This window comes from Polypterus senegalus, chromosome 10, assembly GCF_016835505.1.
Source record: "Polypterus senegalus isolate Bchr_013 chromosome 10, ASM1683550v1, whole genome shotgun sequence".
NCBI lineage: Eukaryota > Metazoa > Chordata > Cladistia > Polypteriformes > Polypteridae > Polypterus > Polypterus senegalus.
Genome location: NC_053163.1, coordinates 169,259,871 through 169,284,667, shown reverse-complemented (window position 1 = coordinate 169,284,667; position 24,797 = coordinate 169,259,871). Strand labels below are relative to the sequence as shown.

General features: G+C 41.3%; 2 protein-coding genes across 3 annotated transcripts in view; one reads left to right on the top strand and one right to left on the bottom strand.

Annotated features, from left to right (window-relative positions):
* The first annotated feature begins 250 nt into the window (after positions 1–250).
* Positions 251–7,489, top strand: LOC120538028 (tumor necrosis factor receptor superfamily member 6B-like). Its single transcript, XM_039767412.1, has 4 exons — positions 251–326; positions 452–830; positions 2,260–2,466; positions 6,194–7,489. Exons 1-4 carry the CDS (start codon positions 318–320, stop codon positions 6,511–6,513), a joined length of 915 nt encoding a protein of 304 aa, XP_039623346.1. The 5' UTR covers positions 251–317; the 3' UTR covers positions 6,514–7,489.
* Positions 7,490–19,145: 11,656 nt separating this feature from the next.
* arfrp1 (ADP-ribosylation factor related protein 1) overlaps positions 19,146–24,797 on the bottom strand; it is a 22,762-nt gene continuing 17,110 nt past the window's right edge. For both annotated transcript variants that reach the window (XM_039767410.1, XM_039767411.1), the window contains exon 8: positions 19,146–20,043. In XM_039767410.1, coding sequence (XP_039623344.1) covers positions 19,956–20,043 — 88 coding nt within the window. In that variant the 3' untranslated portion in view covers positions 19,146–19,955. The remainder of the gene's footprint in view (positions 20,044–24,797) is intronic.

The following is a 24,797-nucleotide window of genomic DNA, read 5'->3' as shown; positions in this document are numbered from 1 at the left end:
TAGGTTGTCACCCAGTACACAAAAAGTTTCTCTTCATCTGTTGCTGTTACGATAGGTTTCTGTTTCCCGCAAGTGAATAACTTAAAAAGAATGTTTTCCCCCAAATCCCCACTTCACAATAATCGTTTACAAGCAGATGAAAGACAAAGTATGAAGTACAGTACAATCCTGACAAATCTCACTTGAGTATTGTTTAACGTGTTGCTTCATCATTTAAGTTATTGCCTTCATTGGGGAAGCCCCTGGATGACTCACGCGCGTGTAGCGTGTATTTAAAGTAGAGATCAAATGTCAGAAATAATAGAGAGACAGTCGGCATGGCCAAGGTAATGTGCGCACACCGACCACGGAGAACACATGGCAAGCGTTAATTGCTTCTTCGAGCGCTGATTAAAGTTGCCACGGTAACAGTAACGCCAATGGCTGAGTGTTTCTGCTTTTTCTTCCGCAGGTCCCGTTTTGGCTTCTGCTCCTTTTCATGCCCGCCGGTGCTCGCCTGACTTCGCCAACCTATCAGTGGACATCACCCGAGAGCGGAGAAGTGTATACGTGCACGCGCTGCCCGCCCGGCACCTTCGCCAAGACTCACTGCACGCGAGAGCGGCCCACTGAATGCGCGGCGTGTCCCGAGCTCCACTACACGCAGTACTGGAACTACCTGTCCGAGTGCCTGTACTGCAACGTGTTCTGCACGGAGCTGCAGGTGCAGAGCCGGCATTGTGGCCCAACTCACAATCGGGCTTGCCAGTGCCGAGAAGGCTACTACTGGGACAGCGAACTGTGCCGAGCGCACTCGAAGTGTCCGGCGGGCTACGGCGTGTGGCATAATGGTGAGCCATATGACAACGATATATTTAGTAGGTGTGCACGGTGACTGGCTGGTGGGGCGGGTGTTGGTTGGAAGAGTTTTTGTCGTTTGGGTGGCTGTCAGGAGCTTGAGCCGTTGATCTCACGCCATCCACCTGTCCAATGCACTTAAGCTTCTAGAGCTCGCTGTTCGCAAGCCCATCCGGCCCTTGTTCCTCCAGATCCGGCGTCCTGACAGTGCTCGTCGACCCCGCGAAAGCCCCAAGGTTGACCAATCCCGCCCCCGCCTTATTACGAATACAGTATATCCTTTTTATCAGAGAGGTGGGTCTGAGTCCTTAGTACATGAAGTGCTGAAGCTGGCGACGCCCCTGAAAAAAGGAAATGACAAAATAGTTATGCGAAAAATGTATTAGACAAACGACATATTTATAGATATATTCATATGCTGAATATATTTCTGCAAATAGATGTAATAATAACATCCTATTTTACCGTTACTTGGTCAAGACATTGTATAGACCGACCCGACCTGGAATGTTTCGGAAGAAACCATTTAGACCGCAACTTCCTCTCTTCGGGACAATACAAGGACATAAATGTAATTGCAAGGGTATTTTAAAAGGAACTAACTGAAAAAATGTGTAAGAAATACTTGATTTTGAGTTGTTTCCACCTCGAGTAACATTAAGAATGTGGAGAAGACTGACATTTTTTAGCTCAAGAAATACTTAAAGTAATATAACAATATGCTTCACTGTGACCTTTCCTTTCCACTCTGTTTCCTTTTAAAATTTTCTTCCTTTTTATTCATTCTGGTGTGTGTGTTTATTTACCTGTTTATGTAGTATGTATATGTATTTATTTATTTATTTAAAGAGCTTTTGTAAAAATTCTATTTGTCCCCAGGGGGAAATTTGGCTATCTATCTGATATATAGTGCTTTTCATATATATGTATCTATTATATAGCACCTATCTATTTGATATAGTATATAGTGCCTTTCACATCTGTCACTCTGGTATACTATATAATGTCTTACTCATCTATCTGCTATAATATATAGTGCCTTTAGCACCTATTTATCTGATATTAAGTGCCTTTTGCACCTATTTGATATAGTATATTATGCCTTTCATATCTATTTATTATATAGTGCCTTTCACACCTATCTATCTTATGTACTATGTAGTGCTTTTCACATCTATCTGCTGTACTATTTCATATTTATCTATATATAGTCTGATGAGGAAAACTAAACTTATTTTAAAATAAAAAAACTGCATTTTTCTAAATCTAAAATGTACACTTTTTTATTTCATTTTTTTTTGCGGGCCTATGTAAACATAGTGAGTGCACTATTATCATGGCTGGGGTTTTTATTATCAGGAAAAACTGTCATTTTTGGCTCAAAATGTTTTTTGTTTTCATTTTCCAAAAAAAAAAAAACAGGGACAGCCCACCACGATGTAACATGCACGCCATGCGAGGAGGGATACTTTTCATCTGAAGACTCCAACACCAAAGCGTGTCAGAAACACCAAATTTGTTCAGAACAAGGTGCACTTGTGGTCGTGCCCGGGGACAGGTACCATGACACGAGCTGCACAACTTGCTGGAAATATCAGACGTACAATGGACTCATTGTGGATTCAACAGGTAAATATTTCTTAACTAGTTGTGTAGGCCCCTGCTGTTAAAAAGCCCAGGGTCCTAGAAACTACTGAAGTCATCAGAAATAAAATTGAAATGTAGAGATGTCAGATAATTGAAAGGAACTCCTCTGGGCGTCACTCTCCAGGAGGATTCGTTTTGCCGACGTGCTCACCTCACTTGTGTATTAGCGGCAGGAGGAAAAGTAAAAGGGGATACCGTGTTGCTGATGTTAGCGGCTAAGCGACTTTGTCTTTTTTCTGAGGTTTCATTCTGCTAACGTGTTGGTCTCGCTTGTGTTATTAGCGGCTAAGCGAGTTTTCTGTTTCCTCGGAGGTGGAGCCCTTACCCCGACTCCACCTCTCACTTACGGGCCGGACAGACAGACAGACTTCCACGTGTAGACATTTATATATCAGAAGAATGCGCCATATAAATGAATAGGGTAAAATAGCAGGGGTTATCTAAAAAAATACTTTTACATTATTAGAAAGACTAGGGTGGCACAGTGGGTAGCACTGCTGCCTCATAGTTAGGTGACCCAGGTTCGCTTCCTGGGTCCTCCTTGCGTGGAGTTTGCTTGTTCTCCCCGTGTCTGCGTGGGTTTCCTCCCACAGCCCAAAGACATGCAGGTTCGGTGCATTGGTGATTCTAAATTGTCCCGTTTGTGTGCTTGGTGTGTGTGGGCCCTGCGGTGGGCTGGTGCCCTGCCAGGGGTTTGCTTCCTGCCTTGTGCCCTGTGTTGGCTGGGATTGGCTCCAGCAGACCCCCGTGACCCTGTATTAGGATATAGCGGGTTAGATAATGGATGGATGGAAAAACTACTTTGTTTTTTATCTTTAATTTTTAAATTGTCACAGTAGGGAAAAGTGCAAACAACAGTATAATGATATTCAAGGCCGTCTTTTAAATATTCAACATACATTTTTAATAATCGTTTTCCAATATCTTGGGATAAAATTATGCATATCTCTCAATTTATAATAAAAAAATCTTGGGAAGAGAGTTGAGACGTGACTTTTTCAGAGAGACACTTCCACGTCCCGCGAGACGAGACTTTGTGATCAAGAGATTTACCCACGCCTGGAGCCGGAAATAAAAGACAAAGAGTAGATGACAAAGTAGAACGTCGTAAAGAGTTCCAAAATGTTGGCGTGGTACACGTGCAGAGCAGGTTAGAGATAATGGAAGTACGGAAATTCAAAAGTCTCAAAAAAATGATAGGAAAGATCGCCTTAGCGCAAACAAATGGAAAGTGTTACTCGGTGAAATAACAGAACAGCGAAAAGAGATCAAATATGTTGTTCGGATTTAAACTTTAAGTCAGAGACTTGTAGATTGCCTAATTCGTGTTGCCATCAGGGAAAAGTAGAGTTTCTTCCCAATGAAGAGGCGTATCCGCGAGAATTAAAAGATTTGTTGTTTGGTGAAAGTGCAATCCACATATGCGAGCGGCAGGGACACGAAGTTGCTGGCCGTAGCGCAGGCAGGGGGGTTGGCGAGCGAAGCCCCTAAGTTAACAAAAACGGGCACCTACAGCATGTGCATAGCTGTTTGCTCCACTGGCCCCAAGAGGGGGTGTTAAACCTGACTGACCACCTAAGAGAAATGCCAGTAAAACCAAACAAGTGTTATTTTTAAACCTAACCCCAGTGACCACTCATTTTATTTTATTTTTTATTACTAATTTTTATTGATTTGTGCCCACCCCCACCATAACTCATCGTCGGTCGGGGGCCTCAAAAATTTTAATCTCAACATTTTAGGGTCCCCCGATACCAAAAACACTGATACCTCGATGATGGGTGTGTGTCTGCCTGTCTGCATCACAGTTTCTTGAGGATGGTCTAGAGCTCAAAACGGCTGGACACAAAAATCCCAAACTCGAAACTTAATCCTGTTATGAGATGACGATGTGTTGATTAGTTTCGGAGCCAAATCGCGCACTACAGGACCCCTCAAACGCCTTGATTCTGCAATTCATTATGAATTCTTCTCATCCACTGCTATCGTAATGACCTGTTTTATGATCAGAAAGATCAGCGTCCGATCGGTAAAGAATTGCTCTAGAAGAGTTCGGTAACTTGGTTCCAAGTGCACGAAACCTACTGACGCTCACGTCTGAATTTTCTTTATAACATTTATAAAGCTTATCTGTAAAGCTTTCTCTTTGGCTTGTACTTATGCAGAATACGAGGATCAGCAGCAACATTTAAAAGCAGCTTCCTAATATTGAGTTGGTCTCCATGGTGCCACCAAAACGTCTCTGATCCGCCGAGGCATCAGACTCCATAAGACCTCTAGCGGTCCTCTGTGGTGTCTGCACCAAGATGTTGGCAGCAGGTCCTGTAAGTTGCGAGGTGGGGTCTCCATGGACTGGGCTTGCTTTTCCAGCACATTCCTCAGATGCTTGACCAGACTGAGATCTGGGGAGTCTGCAGGCCAAGTCAACACCTTAAAAAAAACTCTGTCATGTCCCTCAAACCACTGCTGCTGAACAATTTTTGCAGTGTGACAAGGGCACGTTACCCTGCTGAAAGAGGCCACTGACGTCACGGAATAGCGTTTCCATGAAGGGGTTTACCTGGTCTGCAGCGGTCTTTAGGTAGGTGGTACGTGTCAAAGTAACATCTACATGAAAAGCCAAGACCCCAAGATTTACCAGGAGAACATTACCCAGAGCATCACACACTGCCTCTGCTAGCTTGCCTTCTTCCCATAGTGGATTGTGCTGCCATCTCGTCCCCAAGTGAACGACACACCCGTACCCGGCCCGTCCACGAAGCCACCACCTTCCTTTGTTTCCATGGTTCAGTTCTGATGGTCATATGCCCATTGTAGGTGCTTTCAGCAGTGGAGAGCAGTCAGCAGGGGCGCTCTGACCAGATGGCGGTGTCCTGACACCTTTCTGTCATGGCCAGCGTTAAGTTTTTCAGCAATGTGTGCTACAGGAGCTCTTTGGTGGGATCAGACCAGACCGGCCAGCCCGAGTTTGACTTCCCCCTCCCCCATCAGCGTGCCTTGGTCACCAATAACCCTGTCACTGGTTCATTGGCTGTCCTTCCAGTGCCATCATCGAATACCGTTTCCATGAAGGGGTTTACATGGTCTGTAACAGTCTTTAGGGAGGTGGTACGTGTCAAAGTAACATCCACATGAATGTCAGGATCCGAGGTTTTGTACCAGAAAATTGCCCAAAGCATCACACTGCCCATGCCAACTTGCCGCCTTCCCATCGTGCATCCTGGTGCCATCTGTTTCACAGGTTAACGATACACACACACACACACACTCGGTCTAAAACCTGTGAGAATGTACATCTCTACAACTCATTCACAGAAGCTTTATTCTTTTCATATCATCGAACAGGAGCACAAACTAATAAATGACCTACAAATGACGGCACCAACCGGAACCAATGATAGTCGTGCACCGTACCTTGGTCAATTTTGCCAAATTTGTGACACAAATGCTTCATGCCACCTTGCACCCTGCTGTTATCGGTGTGGAGTTTTGCACGTTCCCCACAGGTCAACTTGGTATCCCAAACAAGGTCAGAGCAGACTGGCTGGCATCAACTCTGAACTTGCTCTGTGTGTTTGTGAGTAAGAGTGGGGGTCATGGCATCGCCCACCTGAGGCATTAGAGTTAGGCTTGGGCCTCTGGCGACAATGAATTCTATGAAGTAGTTTGAGAAGGTTGTGTTAACGATGCACTACTTTTTTTATTTTAGAAAACCGAGAATGCAATGATGCCGTGATCAACTTTCTTCTGCACCACTCCGAGCGATTCCTGAAAAGAAAATGGAACAGATTTGTGACGGCAGTGAGAACGTCCGTTAAGATAAACGTCAGCTTTAAAGAGCACCACAGTGAAGGGCACATCAGACAGCTGCTGTCTTCTATAAAAGAAAAGGTCACAGCCGAAAAATTTATCGAGGTGATTCTTAAGATTCTGGAGAAATCGAGGTTACACCAACTGAAAAACCAGCTAGAGGAGCGCTTTTTGACTTCTAATCACTTAAATATCGAAAAATCATTCCAGTCCTGGTAGCCTCCCGAAACAAAAGCACAGACTTTCTGGATTTCACCGAAGACAAATAAGCTTAGATGCCAAGTACAAAGCTATATAGCATTAGAAATGTATCAGCATGTATGACTAGTAAGAGAATTGGCTGGACATCTACTTCAAAAATGCAAAAAAAAAAAAAAAAATTGGGACAGATAACTGAAAAGGCAAATGCCTATAAAGAACTAACTTCAAATGTACGAGGGAGAATCAAAAAGTAAAAGCAAGTCGCCCTGTGAGCAGATGGCCGTAACAGTTCTATCACATCTCCGCGTCGTCTCCCTGCAGGCCGATGCGCTTCTTGTAGCGTTCCACTTACGCCTTCATTCTTTGGGCGAACAAGCTCTTCAGGTGCGCACCAGTCCAGGTCTGTGCCACCTGTGACCGCATAGGTGGCAGATCAGGGCTGCAAAGGGGATGTGAAAGACAGTCAAACCGCAGCCGGAGCATTGTACCCACCGTTGAGACCACTGCACGAGGATGTGTGTAGTCACAGGCAGGCAGTGTGGTGGAGTGGTTAAGGCTTTGGACTTCAAACCCTGGGGCTGTGGGTTCAAATCCTGCCACTGACACTGTGTGACCAACTGCAAAACCAAAAGAAATGTCATCAATTGTCATATTGTAAGTCATCAGCCAAGTAAGTAAATGTCGTGGAGCTGCCAGTGGCCACCTTGCCATTTCATCTTAATAAAAGGGCAAGTGTCTGTTTATGTATCTCTGTCTCTGTTATATGCCATTTGGTGTGGGATTTGTGAAAAGCAGTTCTAATGTTTGTGATGTGCCAGCTCTTGGAATGACAAATACAATGCATTGTGTTACTATAAATGTTTGTGAGGTACCATCTGTTGGAATAACAACTGGAATGCATTTCATTGCTATAAATGTTTTGTGATATGCCATCTGCCGGAATGACAAATACTCTGCATTTTATTATTACAAATGTTTGTGATATGTATTCTGTTGGAATGACCAGTATAGTGAATTGCTTTACTATAAATGTTTGTAATGAACCATCTGTTAGAATGATAAATACAATGAATTTTATTACTATAAATGTTTGATGTGCCAGCTGTTGGAATGATAAATACATTGCATTTTTTTTTACTATGCGATGTGCTACATGTGAAAATGACAAATATAATACATTTTATCACTATAAATGTTTGTGAGGTGCCAACTGTTGGAATGACAAATACAATGCATTTTATTACTACATGCATTATAAAATACATTCCAACATATGATACACTGAAGATGCCGAGGTCTACGTTGACTACTTTGACAGGCAGCGCCAAATAATTTTGCACATACACATCTCTACTTGCACACGGTACTCTCACCTCTCATTCGTGTGAATGCTTTTGACAGACACGGTTCCTGCTCTCTCAGCTCTTTTATATTTAGAGCTTCAATTAAAGAAGACATATTCTGTCCAAATCTTATTGAAAAATTTCATCACAAAGGGTTATCAAGAGAAAAAATGAGTACACAGCCGTCCTATCCCCGAGAAACGATGAAGTCAAATGAATTAACACCAAAAATGTTGATCGGTCACACGGCCGATTTGTTAAATGCGTATCAACAGAGTCTGCTGAAACAGTTGGTTGTGATGGTGCGGAACATGAAAACATTAACTTACAATATCCCATAGAATATCTACAGCCGTTAACACCGTCCGGTCTTCAACCAGCCGAATTACTGTTGAAAGAAGGACGTGTCCAAGAAAGATAATGAAGTACATCTTCAGGGGATAACACTAGACACCAAAGGAGATCTTGATATGCCATTCGTAATTAAATGTTTACAGTTTCCCGTTAGAACAGCAAAGACAATTAACAAATCTCTGAGCCAAACATTTGAAAAAAGTCGTTTTATTTAATAGAGAGAGAGAGAAACAAAATTCAATCACGGGCAGTTGCATTGTCACGATGAAAGTCCAAACACAGAATCAAAATTCAAGAACGAAAATTAAAAAGTATTTGCGTGTTAGTTTCAAAGCCAAACAGAACAAAATCATATTACGCAACAAATAACTAACGCAACATGAAACATTTCAAATGACTACGTTTTACTATTTTCTAATATGGTTAATTGCTCACTGTAATGTAAAATGGTAAATTGTACATCCGCATCCCCATACACGAGCAGCAGGACAGCAAAGAGGCTGGCGCATAACACAGGCACGGGGGTTGGCGAGTGAAGTGAGCAGGGGGGCAAAGCCCCCTAGTATTTATAAAATAGAAGAAAATGTTCACCGGCTTCAGGCTTGTTTTCACATTTAGGGAAATGAACGGTGACGTACGAGGTCTGACAATTAAAGTTCGCAAACTCATCTTTTAGGAAAAGTGCTACATACCTCATTGCTGAATGTCACCACGGTCTCCTTCAAAGCTACACACCCCTGACACCAGCACCTAATCCACCCTTCAGAGCACCTTTATCAGGAATGGCAGTCAGAGCTGTCGTCATATTACGCTTGGTGTCCTGAATGTCATCAAAATGGCTTCCTTTCAATACTTCCTTTATCTTCATGTAAAGAAAAAAAGTAATTGGGAGCCAGATCAGAGGAGTAGGGAGGCTGTTCTAATACCGTTATTTGGTTAGGTGCATTGGCGATCCTAAATTGTCCCGTGTATGTGTGTGCGTGCTGAACACCCTGCCCGGGGTTTGTTTCCTGCCTTGCGCTCTGTGTTGGCTGGGATTGGCTCCAGCAGACCCCCATAACCCTGTAGTTAGGATATAGCGGGTTGGACAATGACTGACTGACTGTCTACCAGCTAAAAACTCCCTCTCAGACAGTGCCGTGTAAGCGGGTGTTGGTTCATTGCTCTAATTCTCGCGACGGCACACAAGAACACGCAACGATAATAATGAACGCCACTCGGCGAGACCCCGCCACACGTCGAAACGAACACAGCTGTGAGACACTTGATATGCCAAGGCTACGAAACCTTTCTGAGCGGTTTGCACAGCGCTGCCAGCATCAGCACGTACTGTAATTGTCAGACTTCGCATATCACCCTTTTCTCACTACTCAAAGCACTCGCCACGCAGGGAGGACCCGGGGATGCAAACCTGCGATCTCCTTACTGCGAAGGCAGCAGCCTGAAAAGGTACAGTCATGGCCAAAAAGTTTTGAGTGTGACACAAGTGTTGGTTTTCACAAAGTTTGCTGCTTCGGTGGTTTCTATGTTTGTACTGAAGTAGAATTACAAACATCTCAGAAGTTTCAAAGGCTTTTATTGACAATGCCATGAAGTTTATGCACAGAGTCAATATTTGCAGTGTTGGCCTTTCTTTCTTTGTCAAGACCTCTGCAATTTGTCCTTTCATGCTGTTCATCAACTTCTGGGCCAAATCCTGACTGATGGCAGCTGCCCATTCCTGCAGAATCAATGCTTGGAGTTTGTCCGAATTGGTGGGTTTTTGTTTGTCCACCTGCTTTCTCAATGCGATTGAAGGTCTTTGGAGTTTCCTGGCCATGGACCCCAAATTTCAATGTTTTCTTTCCCGAGCCACTTAATTCCCACTTTTGCCTTGTGGACCGGTGCTCTATCATGTTGGTCACCAAACTGTTCTTGGATGGTTGGGAGAAGTTGCTCTTGGAAGATGTTTTGGTCCCATTCTTTACTCGTGGCCGTGTTCTTAGGCCAAATTGTGAGTGAGCCCTGCACTGCCTTGGCTGACATGAATGGTCTCCGGATGCTGACACAGGACTAATGGTAGCGCCGCTCACTTTTTCTTTTTTCCGGATGCCTCAAACAATCGGAAAGGGGATTCATCAGAGAAAAGGACTTTTCCCCAGCAGTTCAATCCCAGAATATCAGTCTGTCCCTGATGTTTTTCTTGGCTTCTTCTTTGCTGCCCTTCTCGACACCCACCAGGCCGTCCTCCAAAAGTCTTCGCCTCACTCACACCTGCCTGCTGCCATTCCTGAGCCAGCTTTGCACTGGTGGTGCCCCCAGGGCCGTCTTACTGTATGGGCAACTAGCCGGGGGCTACATGAGCTTAGGGGCCCACAAAGTTTCTGATGCCTATGTATGTTTCTGTTTTGTTATCAAAACAGGGGTACCAGCGCACTACTTTGCCCGGGGGCCTATGATGCTTTTACGACGGCCCTGGGTGCCCAATCCCGCAGCTGAATCAACTTTAGGAGACGGTCCTGCCGCTTGCTGGGCCTTCTTGGGTGCCCTTAAGCCTTCTTCACAACAGCAGTGCAAATGGGTTTTTTGGGATTAATGTTCATTTTTTTGGCAAAAGGGGACTTTGAAAATAACTGCAATTCATCTGATCACTCTTCAGAACCCTCTGGAGTAAATGGTAATTGCCATCACAAAAACTGAGGCCGCAAACTTCCTGAAAATGAGTATTTATGTCATTCTCAAAAAATCTGGCCACGACTGTACTGCTGTTGAGTAAGACCATGCTGAGCCATTAACTATCGCAGTGTTGCGCAATTAACACACCAGCGCTGTGAGGTTCAAAGACATAATTAGGTCAGAGGAAGAGAGCCTTGTGCTTGTTTTAGCGTGCTGCTATTATATACCTTCAAAAGAGTCAGTCGATCAGTGGCGCGATAAGGCAATCAAATAAGGAAACACCAAAACCAATAAGGTGGGCACAATAAACCTAAGGTGGGGCATGTTGAATGAAAGCTTAATTTCTTTATAAAGCCAAAAGCGTGCCAGTACAGTCAATGCATTGTCATCCCTCACTTGCTTTGCACGAAAATGTCACATACAGGATATGCGAGAATGTAGTTCTGAAAGAATTGCTACGGCTCACTTGATATAAAAAGCCATCACAGCATATGAATTTGTCAACCCAAGATCTGCTTTTTTTCACTTTTGTGTGACATTTAACCTACCGGACTTAAAAAATTGTTATCTGCTTCGCCTCATCTTCAGAGTCTGCTGGCTCACTTTGCTTGGGGGACAGGACAAGTTGGACACCTTCGGCACGTTTCCGTGACAAACGTCAATGGGAAGGAAAGGAACACGCTGGCGGGACATGGCACACATAGGTGCATCTCAATAAATCAGAATAGCATCGAAAGAGTGAACCTCCTATATTATATAGATTCATTACACACAGAGTGATATATTTCAAGCGTTTATTACTTTTCATTTTGCTGATTATGGCCTACAGGTAACGAAAACTCTAAATTCAGTATCTCACAAAATTAGAATATTACATACAGTTTTTTAATACAAAAATGTTGGCCTACTGAAATGTTGCACTCATGTACACCCTCAATACCCGGTTGGGGCTCCTTTTGCATGAATGACTGCATCAATGTGGCGTGGCATGGAGGCGATCAGCCTGTGGCACTGCTGTGGTGTTATAGAAGCCCAAGATGCTTTGATAGCGGCCTTCAGCTCATCTGCATTGTTGGCTCTTGTGTCTCTCATCTTCCTCTTCCTCATAGATTCTCTATGGGGTTTAGGTCAGGCGAGTTTACTGGTTAATCAAGCACAGTAATATATATCATAGTCGTTAAAACAGGCACTGGTACTTTTGGTAGGGTGGGCAGGTGCCCAGTCCTGCTGGAAAATGAAATCAGCATCTCCATGCAGCTTGTCAGCAGAGGGAAGCATGAAGTGCTCTAAAATGTCCTGGTAGACGGCGACGCCGACTTTGGACTTGATAAAACACAGTGGACAAACGCCAACAGATGACATGGCTCCCCAAATCATCACAGACTGTGGAAACTTCACACTGGACCTCAAGCAACTTGGATTCTGTGCCTCTCCGAGGCTCTTCCTCCAGACTCTGGGGCCGCGATTTCCAAATGAAATGCAGAACTGACTTCCATCTGAAAAGAGGACTTTGGACCGCTGAGCGGCAGTCCAATCCGTTTTCTCCTTAGCCCAGATAAGACGCTTCTGACTTGGTCTCTGGTTCATGAATGGCTTGACACAAGGAATGCTGTGACAGTTGTAGCCCACGTCCCGGATGCACACGTCTGTGTGTGGTGGCTCTTGAAGCACTGACTCCAGCCACAGTCCACCCCTTGTGAATCTCCTACAAATTCTTGAATGGGTTGTGCTTTACAATCCACTCAAGGATGAAGTTCTCCCTGTTGCTTGTGCACCTTTTTCTGTCCCATTTTTTCCTACCATTCAACTTTCCATTAATATGCTTGGATACGGCACTCGGTGAACAGCCAGCTTCTTTAGCAATGACCTTTTGTGGCAGGTCTCAATGACTGTCTTCTGGACAACGGTCAAGTCAACTGTCTTCCCCATGATGGTGTGGCCTACTGAACCAGACTGAGAGACCATTTCAAGGCTCAAGACCCCTTTCTAGGTGTTTTGGGTTAATTAGCTGAGTGGAGTTGGACACCAGGAGCCTACAATATGGAACGTTTTCACAATATTCAAATTTTCTGAGATACTGAATTTTGTGTTCTCATTAGCTACAAGCCATAATCAGCAAAATGAAAAGAAATAAACACTTGAAATGTATCTCTCTGTGTGTAACGAATCTATATAATATATGAGTTTCACTTTTTGAATTGAATTACTGAAATAAACTTTTCAATGATATTCTAATTTATCGAGATGCACCTGTACAGTGCCCTCCAGAATCTATGGGACAAAGACCCTTTTTTTTTCGCTGATTCACCCCTCTGCTCCACAGTTTAAAATTACAAATCAAACAATTCAGACATTGTGATTAAAGGGCACATTTAAGGGGATTTGCATACATTTTGTTTACACAACACTTTTTCTACAGAACACAAAACACTAAATATGACAATGTCATCATCACTTTTTTTATTTCCCTAAATTCTACTCCTATTTTTTGTTTTCTCATTTCACACAGGAGGAGGAAAAAATATGCCAGCAGACTTTCACTTTTAAACACTTTGATAGTTACCATCTAGGCTTCTCTTCTACACAAAAAGATGGCAGTAAATTAAGTTTATAAATGGTGAAAACTAAAAAAAAAAACACACACTTTGCTGTTCTATAAAGTGGACACATTTATAAAAAGGCTGTTACGTTACAACATAAGAAATCCGACAATCGAGAGGAGACCTTTCAGTCCGTCCAGCCCGTTTGTTTAGCTAATAGCTCAGCTGTCCCAAACATCTCATCCCGATTCTTCTTAAAGGCTGTCAGTGTTTTAACTCCATGTCTTGGTAGTTTGTCCCAGAGTCTCACAACTCTTTGCATAAAGAACTGGTTTCCGTAAAGTGTTATATTTTGTTGTTCTGGTTCTTTATTTTCATCTTATACAATTTCTTGTATTAAAAATTTGTTAGTTTTCGCATACCCCTTGGGTCAGCCATTGTACAGCAGCCCCTGGAGTGAGTGCAGGTTAAGGGCCGTACTCAAGGGCCCAGCAGAGTTGGATCAATTTTGGCAGTAACAGGAATTCACACTGGAAACCTTCCAGATGCGCTACAGGAGCCTTCCGACTAAAACCAGCAGGTTTAGGAACAGCTTCTTCCCCACAGCGGTCACACTTCTGAACTCAGTCCCCCGTTGAACCTTCACATCCACACACTTAATCCTCTACACTACTCCTCCTCCCTTCCTTGTACATATCTGTACATACCTGTGCACACACAGCACACCTGTACATTGTACATCATATATTGTACATCTGTATATATTACAATACTTATATTATTACTGCACATACATAACACACCTGTATGTTGTACATCTGTATATATATATATATATATATATATATATATATATATATATATATATAGTACTTGTAGTATTATAGTACATACAAATACATGTATAGGTACATAAATGTACATTGTAAAATATGTATATTTGCCATCCGCATTTAGAACATTTGTATATCTATTTATATATATCTATATATCTATTCCCATCTTCACTGTGCTCTTAACTGTACATATCGTATTTAACTGTATATATCGTATTTAACTATACATAATATGCACATATTATATTTATTGTACTTCTGCTCTTTGCACTTCTGATTAGATGCTAAACTGAATCTCGATGCCCTGTATTTATACATGTGTAATGACAATAAAGTGAATCTGAATCTGAATCTGAATCTGAATCTGAATCCTTAGCCTCAGGAGCCACCACTCAAGCCTAGTGGAAAGCTTTCAACAATTGGCCTCAAAGCCATCATTTTCAGTCATTTAATAAATTATTTCATGTAAAACTTGGTAATCCATTAAGAATACAATGCATATACAGTATATATATATATATATATATATATATATATATATATATATATATATATATATATGGAAAGAAAAAAAAAACAAAACCATTAATAAAAATTGGGAGTGGTCTCCCCTAGACGTTCTCATATACGGGGACAGATATTTGATGAGTAAACCGCAAGACAAGGATTATATTTTTATATTATGTATTATTGAAGAACCATCAACAACAAATCAAATCAAATTAATAATATATTGAACAATTATTATAAAAGTAAAGTTGAATAATCTCTGCAGCTGCAAGGTAGAGCACCACTTCCAGTTAGTGGAAATAGCTCAAAAGTTGATAGAAATTGACATTTTGTACCTAATACTTGTACGGTTGACTTAAGTAAAGGCATACTCAAGTTATCGTGTTTACATACATACACACACACACACAGACAGAGACACACAGGCATAATTCCAAAAATAGTATTATCGGACTCGGGGAGGTCTGAAACGTCGAGATTCATCAAATTCTCAAAATCGAATTTTTGGACGATTACAATACTTTCCCTACGAGAAAGTAAATTGGACTCAGGGAGGTCTAAAATGTCAAGATTCATCAAAATCTCGACATCAAATTTTTGGATGATTACAATACTTTCCCTATACTTTGCATACAAGAAAGTAATAAAAAGAAGTGGACAGCTTTAAATATTTGGGAAGTATGCTGTCGAGGACTTGAAAAAAGTAAAAAAAAAATACAAATGCGTACAGCAATGGTGAAAAAACAGCCTTCAATGCAAAACAAATGGATTAAACAGAAAGAAAAGAATAACAAAGACAGTAACCTGGAGTGTTGCACTGTATAGAGTAGAGACATGGGACAGTGAGGAAAAGGGGATAGCAATACCGTCCCCTCCAAAAGTACTGGAACAGCAAGGCCAGTTAGTTTGTTTTTGCGTGTGTGCAAGATCAGATGATGAAAATGAGAAGAGAGATCAGTTTCAGCTTTTTATCCGCTGATATTTACATCTCAACATGTTAAACCACACAGAACAGAGCAGCACATTTTGTATCGAAAACCTCTCAGTTTTTCAAGTAAGCAAAAGTATTCAAACTGAATGTTTTCAAGTCAATGAAGGTGAAAATCACTTAATGTTTGTTTGCATATCCTTTGCTCGCCATAACTGCATCATGCCTTATGACCCACAGACTCCACCAGATCTCTGGCTTGTGTTGCGTCTTTCCAGGCTTTTACCCCCCAACATCTTTTAGGTGTTGTCTGCTTCGCTGGGTTTCTTCCATCAGTCTTCTCATCAGGAGGTAAAATGTGTGTTCAGTTGGATTAAGATCTGCGGATCGACTTGGCCAGTCCAAAACCTTCCATTTTTTAGTCCCCCCGAAGAAGTCCTTTGTTGAGGTGGCAGCGTGTGTTGGTCTTGCTGCATTAAAGATTCCCTAGTGATTAGCTTGGATGCATTTCTCCAGTGTGACAGGCAGCCAAGGCCATTAAAGGCCAGGACACCAACAGAATGGAGGGACCAGGGGAGAGAGCATTGGCAGGACAATACCTAATCAATCGCTAGAGGGCAGCTCTCCTGGGTAGCACCATGGATTCCCACAGGGTTTGCTAGGACTTGGAGCTTGCCACAGCAATGTTGGGTTCCAGAGGGAGCTGCAGAGCCCTACATTGGGACTTTCACCACACCTGAGAGTAATTCCAGGTCCGATTAATGAGCCACCTGGAACATTCCCAGGACCAGCTTAAAAGGATCGGGAGAAAGTGGGATGAAGCTTGCTGGAGTAGTGGAGGTGGAAAGAGAGAAGGAAAAGCTTTTTTTGCTGAACTGTTTATTTGGTGCTGGTGTTGTGAATATTGTGCTATATTTTGGGGTAGCAAAGAAGAAACGCTTCCTTGACTATAAATAAAACGTGTGTGCAGTGCAATACTTGTGTCTCTGTCTGTCTGTGTCGGGTTAGGGCGGCTGTATGTGTCCTGGTGGTCCACACCATAAATTGACAATAGGTTCCTGAAGACGTTTGAGTTCATTCTGTTACCACCGTCATGAGTCCCATCATTGATAAAAATGATTGAGCCTATTCCAGAAGCAGCCATGTAAGCCCTAGCCATCACACAACCTCCACCACAACGAGCTTGTGGGTTTAGGATCACAAGCAGATCCCTTCTTTCTTCATACGTTGGGTTTTCCATCAGTTTGGTGGAGGTTAATCTTTTTCTCATCAGTCCACAAAACTTTGTTCCAGAACTGTTGTGGCTCACCTCTGCACTTTTTTGCAAATTCTAATATGGCTTTCTGATTTTTAGTGCCGCTGAGTGTTTTGCTCATTGTACTATGGCCTCTATGTTGTTGTTCTCCAAGCCACCTTCGAACAGTGGACTGTGATATTCCACCCCTGCTCTTTGGAGGCTGTTCATGATTTTATTGACCGTTGTCTCACCATCTGTCTGTCATCTGTTGTGGTTGTTTTCCTTGGATGACTGGTTTGATGCCCGTCACTCACTACACTAGTGGTTTCCTTCTTTTTCAGGACATTCCAAAGTGTGTTTGCCCAATGTTTTTGAAATACCTTTGATGGATTTTTTCCCCTTTTCCCAGCTTCAGAATGCCATGCTGTTCTCCCATAGACAGCTCTCCGGTCTCCATGTTGGTCTGCCCTTCCTAACTACAAACGCAGTCTTCACAAGTGAAAGCCGAAGCTTAAACTGAGAGCAGACATCCAGGGCTACTTAATAATTAAACAGTTAATCTTATATGGCACACCTGTCAGCTTGCCATGTTCCAATACTTTTGCTCACTTGATAGAAAATGTGCTGCTCTGTTTGGTGTTATTTAACATATCGAGATGTAAATACCAGGGAATGAAAGCATCTCTCTTCTCATATTCATCATCTAATCTCAAACACACGCAAAAACAAACTAACTGGCCTCGCTGTTCCAGTACTTTTGGAGGGGATGGTTTTGCTATGCCCCTTTCCTCACTGTCCATGTCTCTACTCCATACAGTGCAACACTCCAGGTTACTTTCTTTATTACTATAATATTCTCTCCATTTGTTTTGCATTGAAGGCTGTTTTATCCCATTGCTGTATGCATTTGTATTTTTTTTATTTACTTTTTTCAATTCCTCGACAGCATACTTCCTAAATATTTAAAGCTGTCCATTTCTTTTTATTACTTTCTCATAAATGAAGTACAGTGGTACCTCGGTAAACATCCACTTTGGAATAAGTCCAACTTGGCATACATCCTGTTTGGATGCAAAAAATTTTGCTTGGTATATGACCTTTGTTTGGAATACGACTCATGTGCTAGAACACCGTGCGCTACCCTTGTTTACCTCTTTCGAGACAAAGCCACGACTGCCCACGAGCGTCAGTAGGCCATTTGCTAGCATTCAGTGAACAACCCGTGCTATAACTCTGTGAATTTTCACGTGATTTTGTGTTTTTTCGCGTAAATTTGAATTGATTGTTGAAAAGTATGAAGGTGGCATGCGTATCCGGGACATGGCTGCTGCAAACCGTATGCCGAGAACGACGGTATCTACGATTGCGAAAAACAAAGACGTTATTAAAAAGTAAAGTGAGGCTAAACTTTCATTTATTTAATCTAATTGATTTTGTATTTACGTGTTTTAGTATTAAGCAGTGTTTAAATTATTTTATACAACCCCATCAATGTATAATATGCCAATAACAATAGGATTTGTTTTCATGGGAACGGATTAATCATTTTCCCTTTATTTCATATGGTAAAAATTTGTTTGGTATACGTCTTGTTTGGTATAAGTCAAAGGATCTGGAACGGATTAAGGATGTATACCGAGGTACCACTGTATAGGGAATGTATTGTAATCATCCAAAAATTTGATGTCGAGATTTTGATCTCACGTACAAAATGTCTTCAGTGCACAGAAGAAAAAACAAATTAATTGGCCTTACTGTCCCCATACTTTTGGAGGGGACTGAAGACCGGAAGCATTTGAAATGTGGCTATGGAGAAGATCAGTTGGAAGGATAAATTATCTAATAAAGAAAGAGTTGGAACAGACTGGTGAAGAAAAGAGTACGCCTGAAAGAGTGAGAAGGAGGAAACAATTACTGGATGGGCCTTGTACTGAGAGGAGATGGATTGTTGCAAATCATGCTGGAGGGAAAGATTTGAAATCAAGAGGAAGTTCCAAGGCAAGACATGTTATGTTACCTGAAAGATGGTAAATCACACCAGGAAATGAAAAGAACAGCAGGAGACAATGGAGGAACTGGCAATCAAAAGGACTGCCTTATTGGCAGATAACTACAAAAGGAACCCAGACATTGGTGTTCACCAGTTGACCAAAAAGTTATTTCTTAAGATACTAAAAGACTTGGGTGTGGATGGAAAAAGAGAACAATGGAGCTGCTAATGTGCCTCCTTAGTTAAAAAACATACAGTCAAGTTTACAAATAGACATTTATTACGATTTCTTTCAGCACGCCTGGTTGTCTTTGAATTTCCAAATTCATCATGTTAGATAAACAGCTTTAGGTTTTTAAAATTATCCTCATTAAACATGAACTTTTTCTTCCCTCTTTGATTATACCCACTGGAGTTTCCTTTCGGCTTACAGCAGCTAGCTAAACCAGCAGAGCCTGTCTGAGTGTCAACAAATGTCTTTTTCCCGCTGACATTGCACAATTTCTCTGAAAGGGGAAAAACCTGATCACGTGGCCTGCTGGATTTAACAGGACAACAAATGCAACTGCAATAACTGAAAATGAGATCATGTGCTGTTTTTGAACTTCCAAGGACATGTATAAACTGTCATCATCTGTAGATGTAATACATTATTACATACAGCCGAAATCACATTACGAAATCAATGGAGTGGTTTTATGGAATGAACGCTTAAAAACTTGGACTGTACACCTTCTGTGCACTCTAGCTGGCTGCCCTGTGTCACGACAGTTGCTTTTTTTTTCAGTTAACAAACAAATAACTGAGTTCCTACTTTTTATACTCTGCTCAGTAGAAACAGACAACTTGAGAAAACAACGCACTGACAAAATTCAGGTTCCTGAAAAACAAAGATTGTGCTCATTTAAAAGACGTCAAACACAGGAGGAGTGAATGCCGATTGCTGGTGCTGTACGGTGACTCCTTTCAATCTGGAAAAAAAACAGCAGCAAGTCCACAATGAGGTTTTTTTTTCTTTCTTTTTTTACGAGAGCATTTTTTGCCATTGCATCGCCAAGTGGGAAAGTTTATGTGATGTCCTTTTGTCTTGGGGGTCTGTGAATATTCCGAACGACGCATTTTACCATCCATTCGATGCCTTCATTTACGCCTTGACTGGAAAAAAGGAAAAAAAAAAAGAAAAGCGACAGGAAAATAAAAATGCTGACAGTTTAAAAATGAAATCAGTTGCATGACTTACTATTTTAAAACTCCCTGCTCTATTGGAGATCACAAGTTTAACACTTCGCAAAGACGGTAACAACCAAATATGTAATCAGGCATTAACAAGATGACAAGACATACTAAAGATAAGTAAATTGGCCTAAAAAGCTACCGTAAGCCTTACACATTAAGTAAAAGAAACCGCTGCATCGGCAGAAATCAAAGTCATCACAGAGTCTAACAAGTTAGAACAGGGGTGGGCAAAGTCAGTCCTGGAGGGCCACAGTGGCTACAGGTTTTTGTTCCAACCCAGTTGCCTAATTAAAAAACAATGTTTGTCAATTATTTAATTTCATGGCTTGTTAGTGCTTTACCTCTGCCATGTCAAGTCATTCTCATATATTAGATTTTTTATTCCTTTCTAAGGAAATCATCCAAATGATTTGAAGTCTAAAACAGACGAGTAATTCTCAGTGCTTCACTTTTTTCTCTTCACTTTCCTTCCAAGTATTTAATTAAACCCAAAAGTGCATGATAAATACAAATGGTTGTGAATGGAAACAAGCTAAATGGAGAATTGCTTGTCTCTTTTTGTAATTTGTATGCTAATGCTAATTAGGAGCAATTAAAAACCAAGACTACAGCTGTTTACGACTAAAATAAGCAATAAGGGTTCAAAATCTTAACAAGCAAGACAATTAAAATGAAGCAGAAGTGTTACTGGAGCAATAAGCACTTCTTATTAACACTAGAATTACCAAAGCCTACGAAAAAACTCGTAGATCTGGCCCACCTTAACTCTTTTAGGGCTAATTTTTTTTTTTTCTTATCTCCCAGGGCTGAATATTTTTCCAAAAACTAACATTTTTTAAAAAAGAACACAAAGCAATTGTTTAACATATCAAATCAACAAAAATATTTACTTTTGACAAATATTACTGTCTTGCATGTTGTATGAGCCTGCATACTCTATGATTTCACATACATATCACATACATTTTACACAGCAAAGTCCTGCAAAGTCTGATCTCGGTCCAAGCAGCCAATTTCAGTCATTGCCACATTGCACTGCTTACAATACGTGTTGCTTTGGTGCCTACTTTTCAATTGTCTGTTGCTGCACTTTCTCACATATATTGTTAGTGTGTGCTGTAGAGAGACAAGTCACCCTTTTGCCATTGTGCCATTCCACTGCCACCAAGTTTTCTGCCCGCATGAAAACCATATTGTCACCTCTTTTCATCTTCTGAAACTTTATGAACTTTATGCATGGCATTATAGCCCGGCTCACCCCATGGGATTTGCTTCTGTTTATTACAGAAGTGAATCAAACTTTGCAGCAGCAGCACGTACCTATCACCATGCTACATAACCTGTCCAAAGCCACCAGGGGACAAAGCACGTTTGGACCAATGCTCCCTGAAGTTATATCACCAGTTCTGTCCCATCTCTATTTGTAATACCACAGCACGCTTCATCTCGTCTTTTGTTGTGTGTTTACACTTTGAAAAATGAGAATGCGATGCAAACGCAGCCCGCGATTGAAAAAATGTCTCTGCCTACCTGTTTATCTCGTCTGACGGTAGCTGAAAAGCAGCATCAGGAGAGAGCAGCCTGAAGTACAGCAGCTGGTGATCTGTCGTGTCCAACAGCGAGCCATGCCGTCTTGTGAAGTCCGGTAGCCAGATCGGCTCTCAACGGATCAATGTCTGTGTATTTATCCCACGCGAACCTTGCTGTAGATGCATCGGCTGCGCGAAGCGCTCAGCTGGCAGCAGATCTGCTGGCGCTGCATCGGCTGGTGTTTGATCAGCTGATTCCGGCTTCTCACTCTCTTGCTCAATCTCCTGATCACTGTCAATAAAATCCGATTCTGAAAAATCAGAGTCCGACTCCGCGATAATGCGCAAAACATTGTCATTGTCTGCCGAGTGTTTTCTTTTTCTGCACTTGCTTCACTCCATTGTCACATGTCGATACCATCTTGCCATTGTTTACATTTCACAACTCACGCACACGCTAGGATTAGTTGCCGAGTCAACGAGTCTATCATTCTTCCAAGCACAGAGGGAATGCCTGTGACGTGACAGTGAGATTTGTCGCCATTAACAGCTGATTATCGCCCTCTATCCCTGGATGTCGACTTTAGTCGACATTCGCCCTCAACCCCTCCTGTCGACAAAAGTCGACATCCGCCCTAAAAGAGTTAAATCCCATTGCACCTCTCCGTCAGCGTCTTTTGTCCTGTAAATGTGCTGATAAAGACAAGCAGCAAGCAGCCTGCTATTCCATTCCCCCACCGCCACAGAACGTGCACAAAGTTCTCCCAGCTCATGCCTTGATCAATTATCTGGGAGTTAAGTGCTGGAGTTTTAGAGTGGAAATAATAGATTGTTATTTGGAACACATGCATTTCATGTGTGTTCCATTTCTACAATAATCTGTGTAAACGCATTTTTAAAACAGAAACGTTTTTCATCTTTTAATAGTAAATGACAAAATGTAGGCATAAATTATATAATGTATGAAGCCTTATTAAGTCCAAAGATCAAATAAACACTTTCACAAAAGGTTCAAGGAAAAGACCACAGCTTCTGTGGCGTAGCGGTAAGATTTGCTGACTTGTAATCGAGAGTCCCCAGTTCAATCCCGACTGCCTCCTATATTTGCTGTTTTCAGTAGTGAGCTGCTCTTATTGTTAATGTTATACAGTACACACATACACTTGGTTTGCGTCTGTACCAGACGGTGTACATTTATAGGACTTGTAAAAGTTACCTTTTTATTTTTTTTTTCACTTTTCTTCTCTCAGTCACGATCACGATAAATACTACCGCCCTAGAGATCTGACGCTGTTAGTGTTTATTTGAAGGTGGGAGTAACTGTAGATGTGAGTGGTGTTTTGAGGCAATGGAACGGGACATTCTCTGATCTGGAGGGATAAAAGCTGACACACAAACGCTGGCGAATCTGCCTTCTTTGTATTTCACCGTCACTTAATTATTTTTATTCAGTTTTATTGAGTGTTTCTGCTCATGCTGAATTAGTATGCGCCTTGATTACAAGTCAGAAAATCTTACCGCTACACCACGGAAGCTGTTGTCTTTTCCTTGAACCTTTTGTGAAAGTGTTTATTTGATCTTTGGACTTCAGGCTTTATACATTATATAGTTTATGCCTACATTTTGTCATTTTACTACTAAAATATGAAAAACCTGTCTGTTTTAAAAATGTGTTTACATAGATTATTGTAGAAACGGAAAACACACATGAAATGCATGTGTTCCAAATAACGATCTATTATTTCCACACTAAAACTCCAGTACTTCAGTCTCAGATAATTGATCAACGCATGAGCTGGGAGAACTTTGTGCACGTTCTGTAGCAGTGGGGGGATGGAATAGTAGGCTGCTTGTCGCTTGTCTTTATCGGCACATTAACAGGACAAAAGAAGCTTATGGAGAGGTGTGAACGGATTTAAGGTGGGCCGGATCTACAAGTTTTTTCATAGGCTCTGGCAATTCTAGTGTTAAGCAACTGGGTTGGAACAAAAATCTGCAGCCACTGTTGCCCTCCAGGAATGACTTTGCCCACTCCTGAGTTGTAAAGTGTAAAGAAGTGCTGTTAATCATATCTTACAGGGCTCTGTACATGTTTTTGAGTAAAGTAACCATATGTATGTGTCTGTGGTAAGCAACCTGTGGCAATTAACTCATTGGTACACAAGAAAAATGCAACCTAACAGTCTCTTAAAAGTGAACAGCAATAAAATCCTATATAAAATATGACAGCTTTGTTAGTTTATTATTAAGTTTTTATTTACTGTGGATTCTCTGAAACCATCACAGAACCCAGGCACATACATGCAGAATCAAACATATACAGGTAGTCGTCAACTTACAATCAAGTTTGGTTCCAACGGACCATTCGTTAGTCGATCTGGACGTAAGACGGACGGTATATGTATTCTGTATTCAAACCTGGCCGTATGTATAGTATGGGTTAGCAAGTCCTTTAAGTCATATTATTTGTTTTATATCTTCAAAGTATAGGGAAAGTATTGGAATCCTCCAAAATTCTGATGTTGAGATTTTGATGAATCTGATTAATCTCAATGTTTTAGACCTCTCCAACTTTCTTGTGTATGAAGTATAGGGAAAGTATTGAAATTCAAAAAAATGTAATTTCGAGATTTTGATGAATCTCGACATCTGAGACCTCCCAGAGTCCGAAAATAAAATTTTTTATATATATAACACGTTAAATTGAGTACGCTTTCACTTGGGTCAACCAAATTTTGCATACAACTATTTCATACAAAATATAGATTTCTATCAACTTTTGGGCTATTTCTGTTAACCGGAAGTCGTGCTTTACCTGAACACATACTTTTTCTTTTTTTTTTTTTTTTTCTTACAGCTGCAAAGTCCGATTTATTCAACTTTACTTTTATAATAATTGTTCAATATATTATTAATTTGATTTGATTCAATTTGGTGATGGGTCTTTAATGTACATAATATAAAAATATAGTCATTGTCTTGCAGTTTACTCTTCAAATATCCATCCCCATATCTAAGTATATGAGAAAGTCTAGGGGAGACCACTCCTGATTTTTTATCATCATTCTTAGCACATTGCTTAGATTTTCTATCACTTTATTTTTTGTAAATTATTTTTCATTATTTTGTTTTGTTATTATTGTT

Excerpts from the sequence above, each read along its gene's own strand:
- LOC120538028 (XM_039767412.1), top strand. Across the intron at positions 831-2,259 it reads CTACGGCGTGTGGCATAATG|GGACAGCCCACCACGATGTA; the intron begins GTGAGCCATATG and ends AAAAAAAAACAG. Across the intron at positions 2,467-6,193 it reads ACTCATTGTGGATTCAACAG|AAAACCGAGAATGCAATGAT; the intron begins GTAAATATTTCT and ends TTTTTATTTTAG.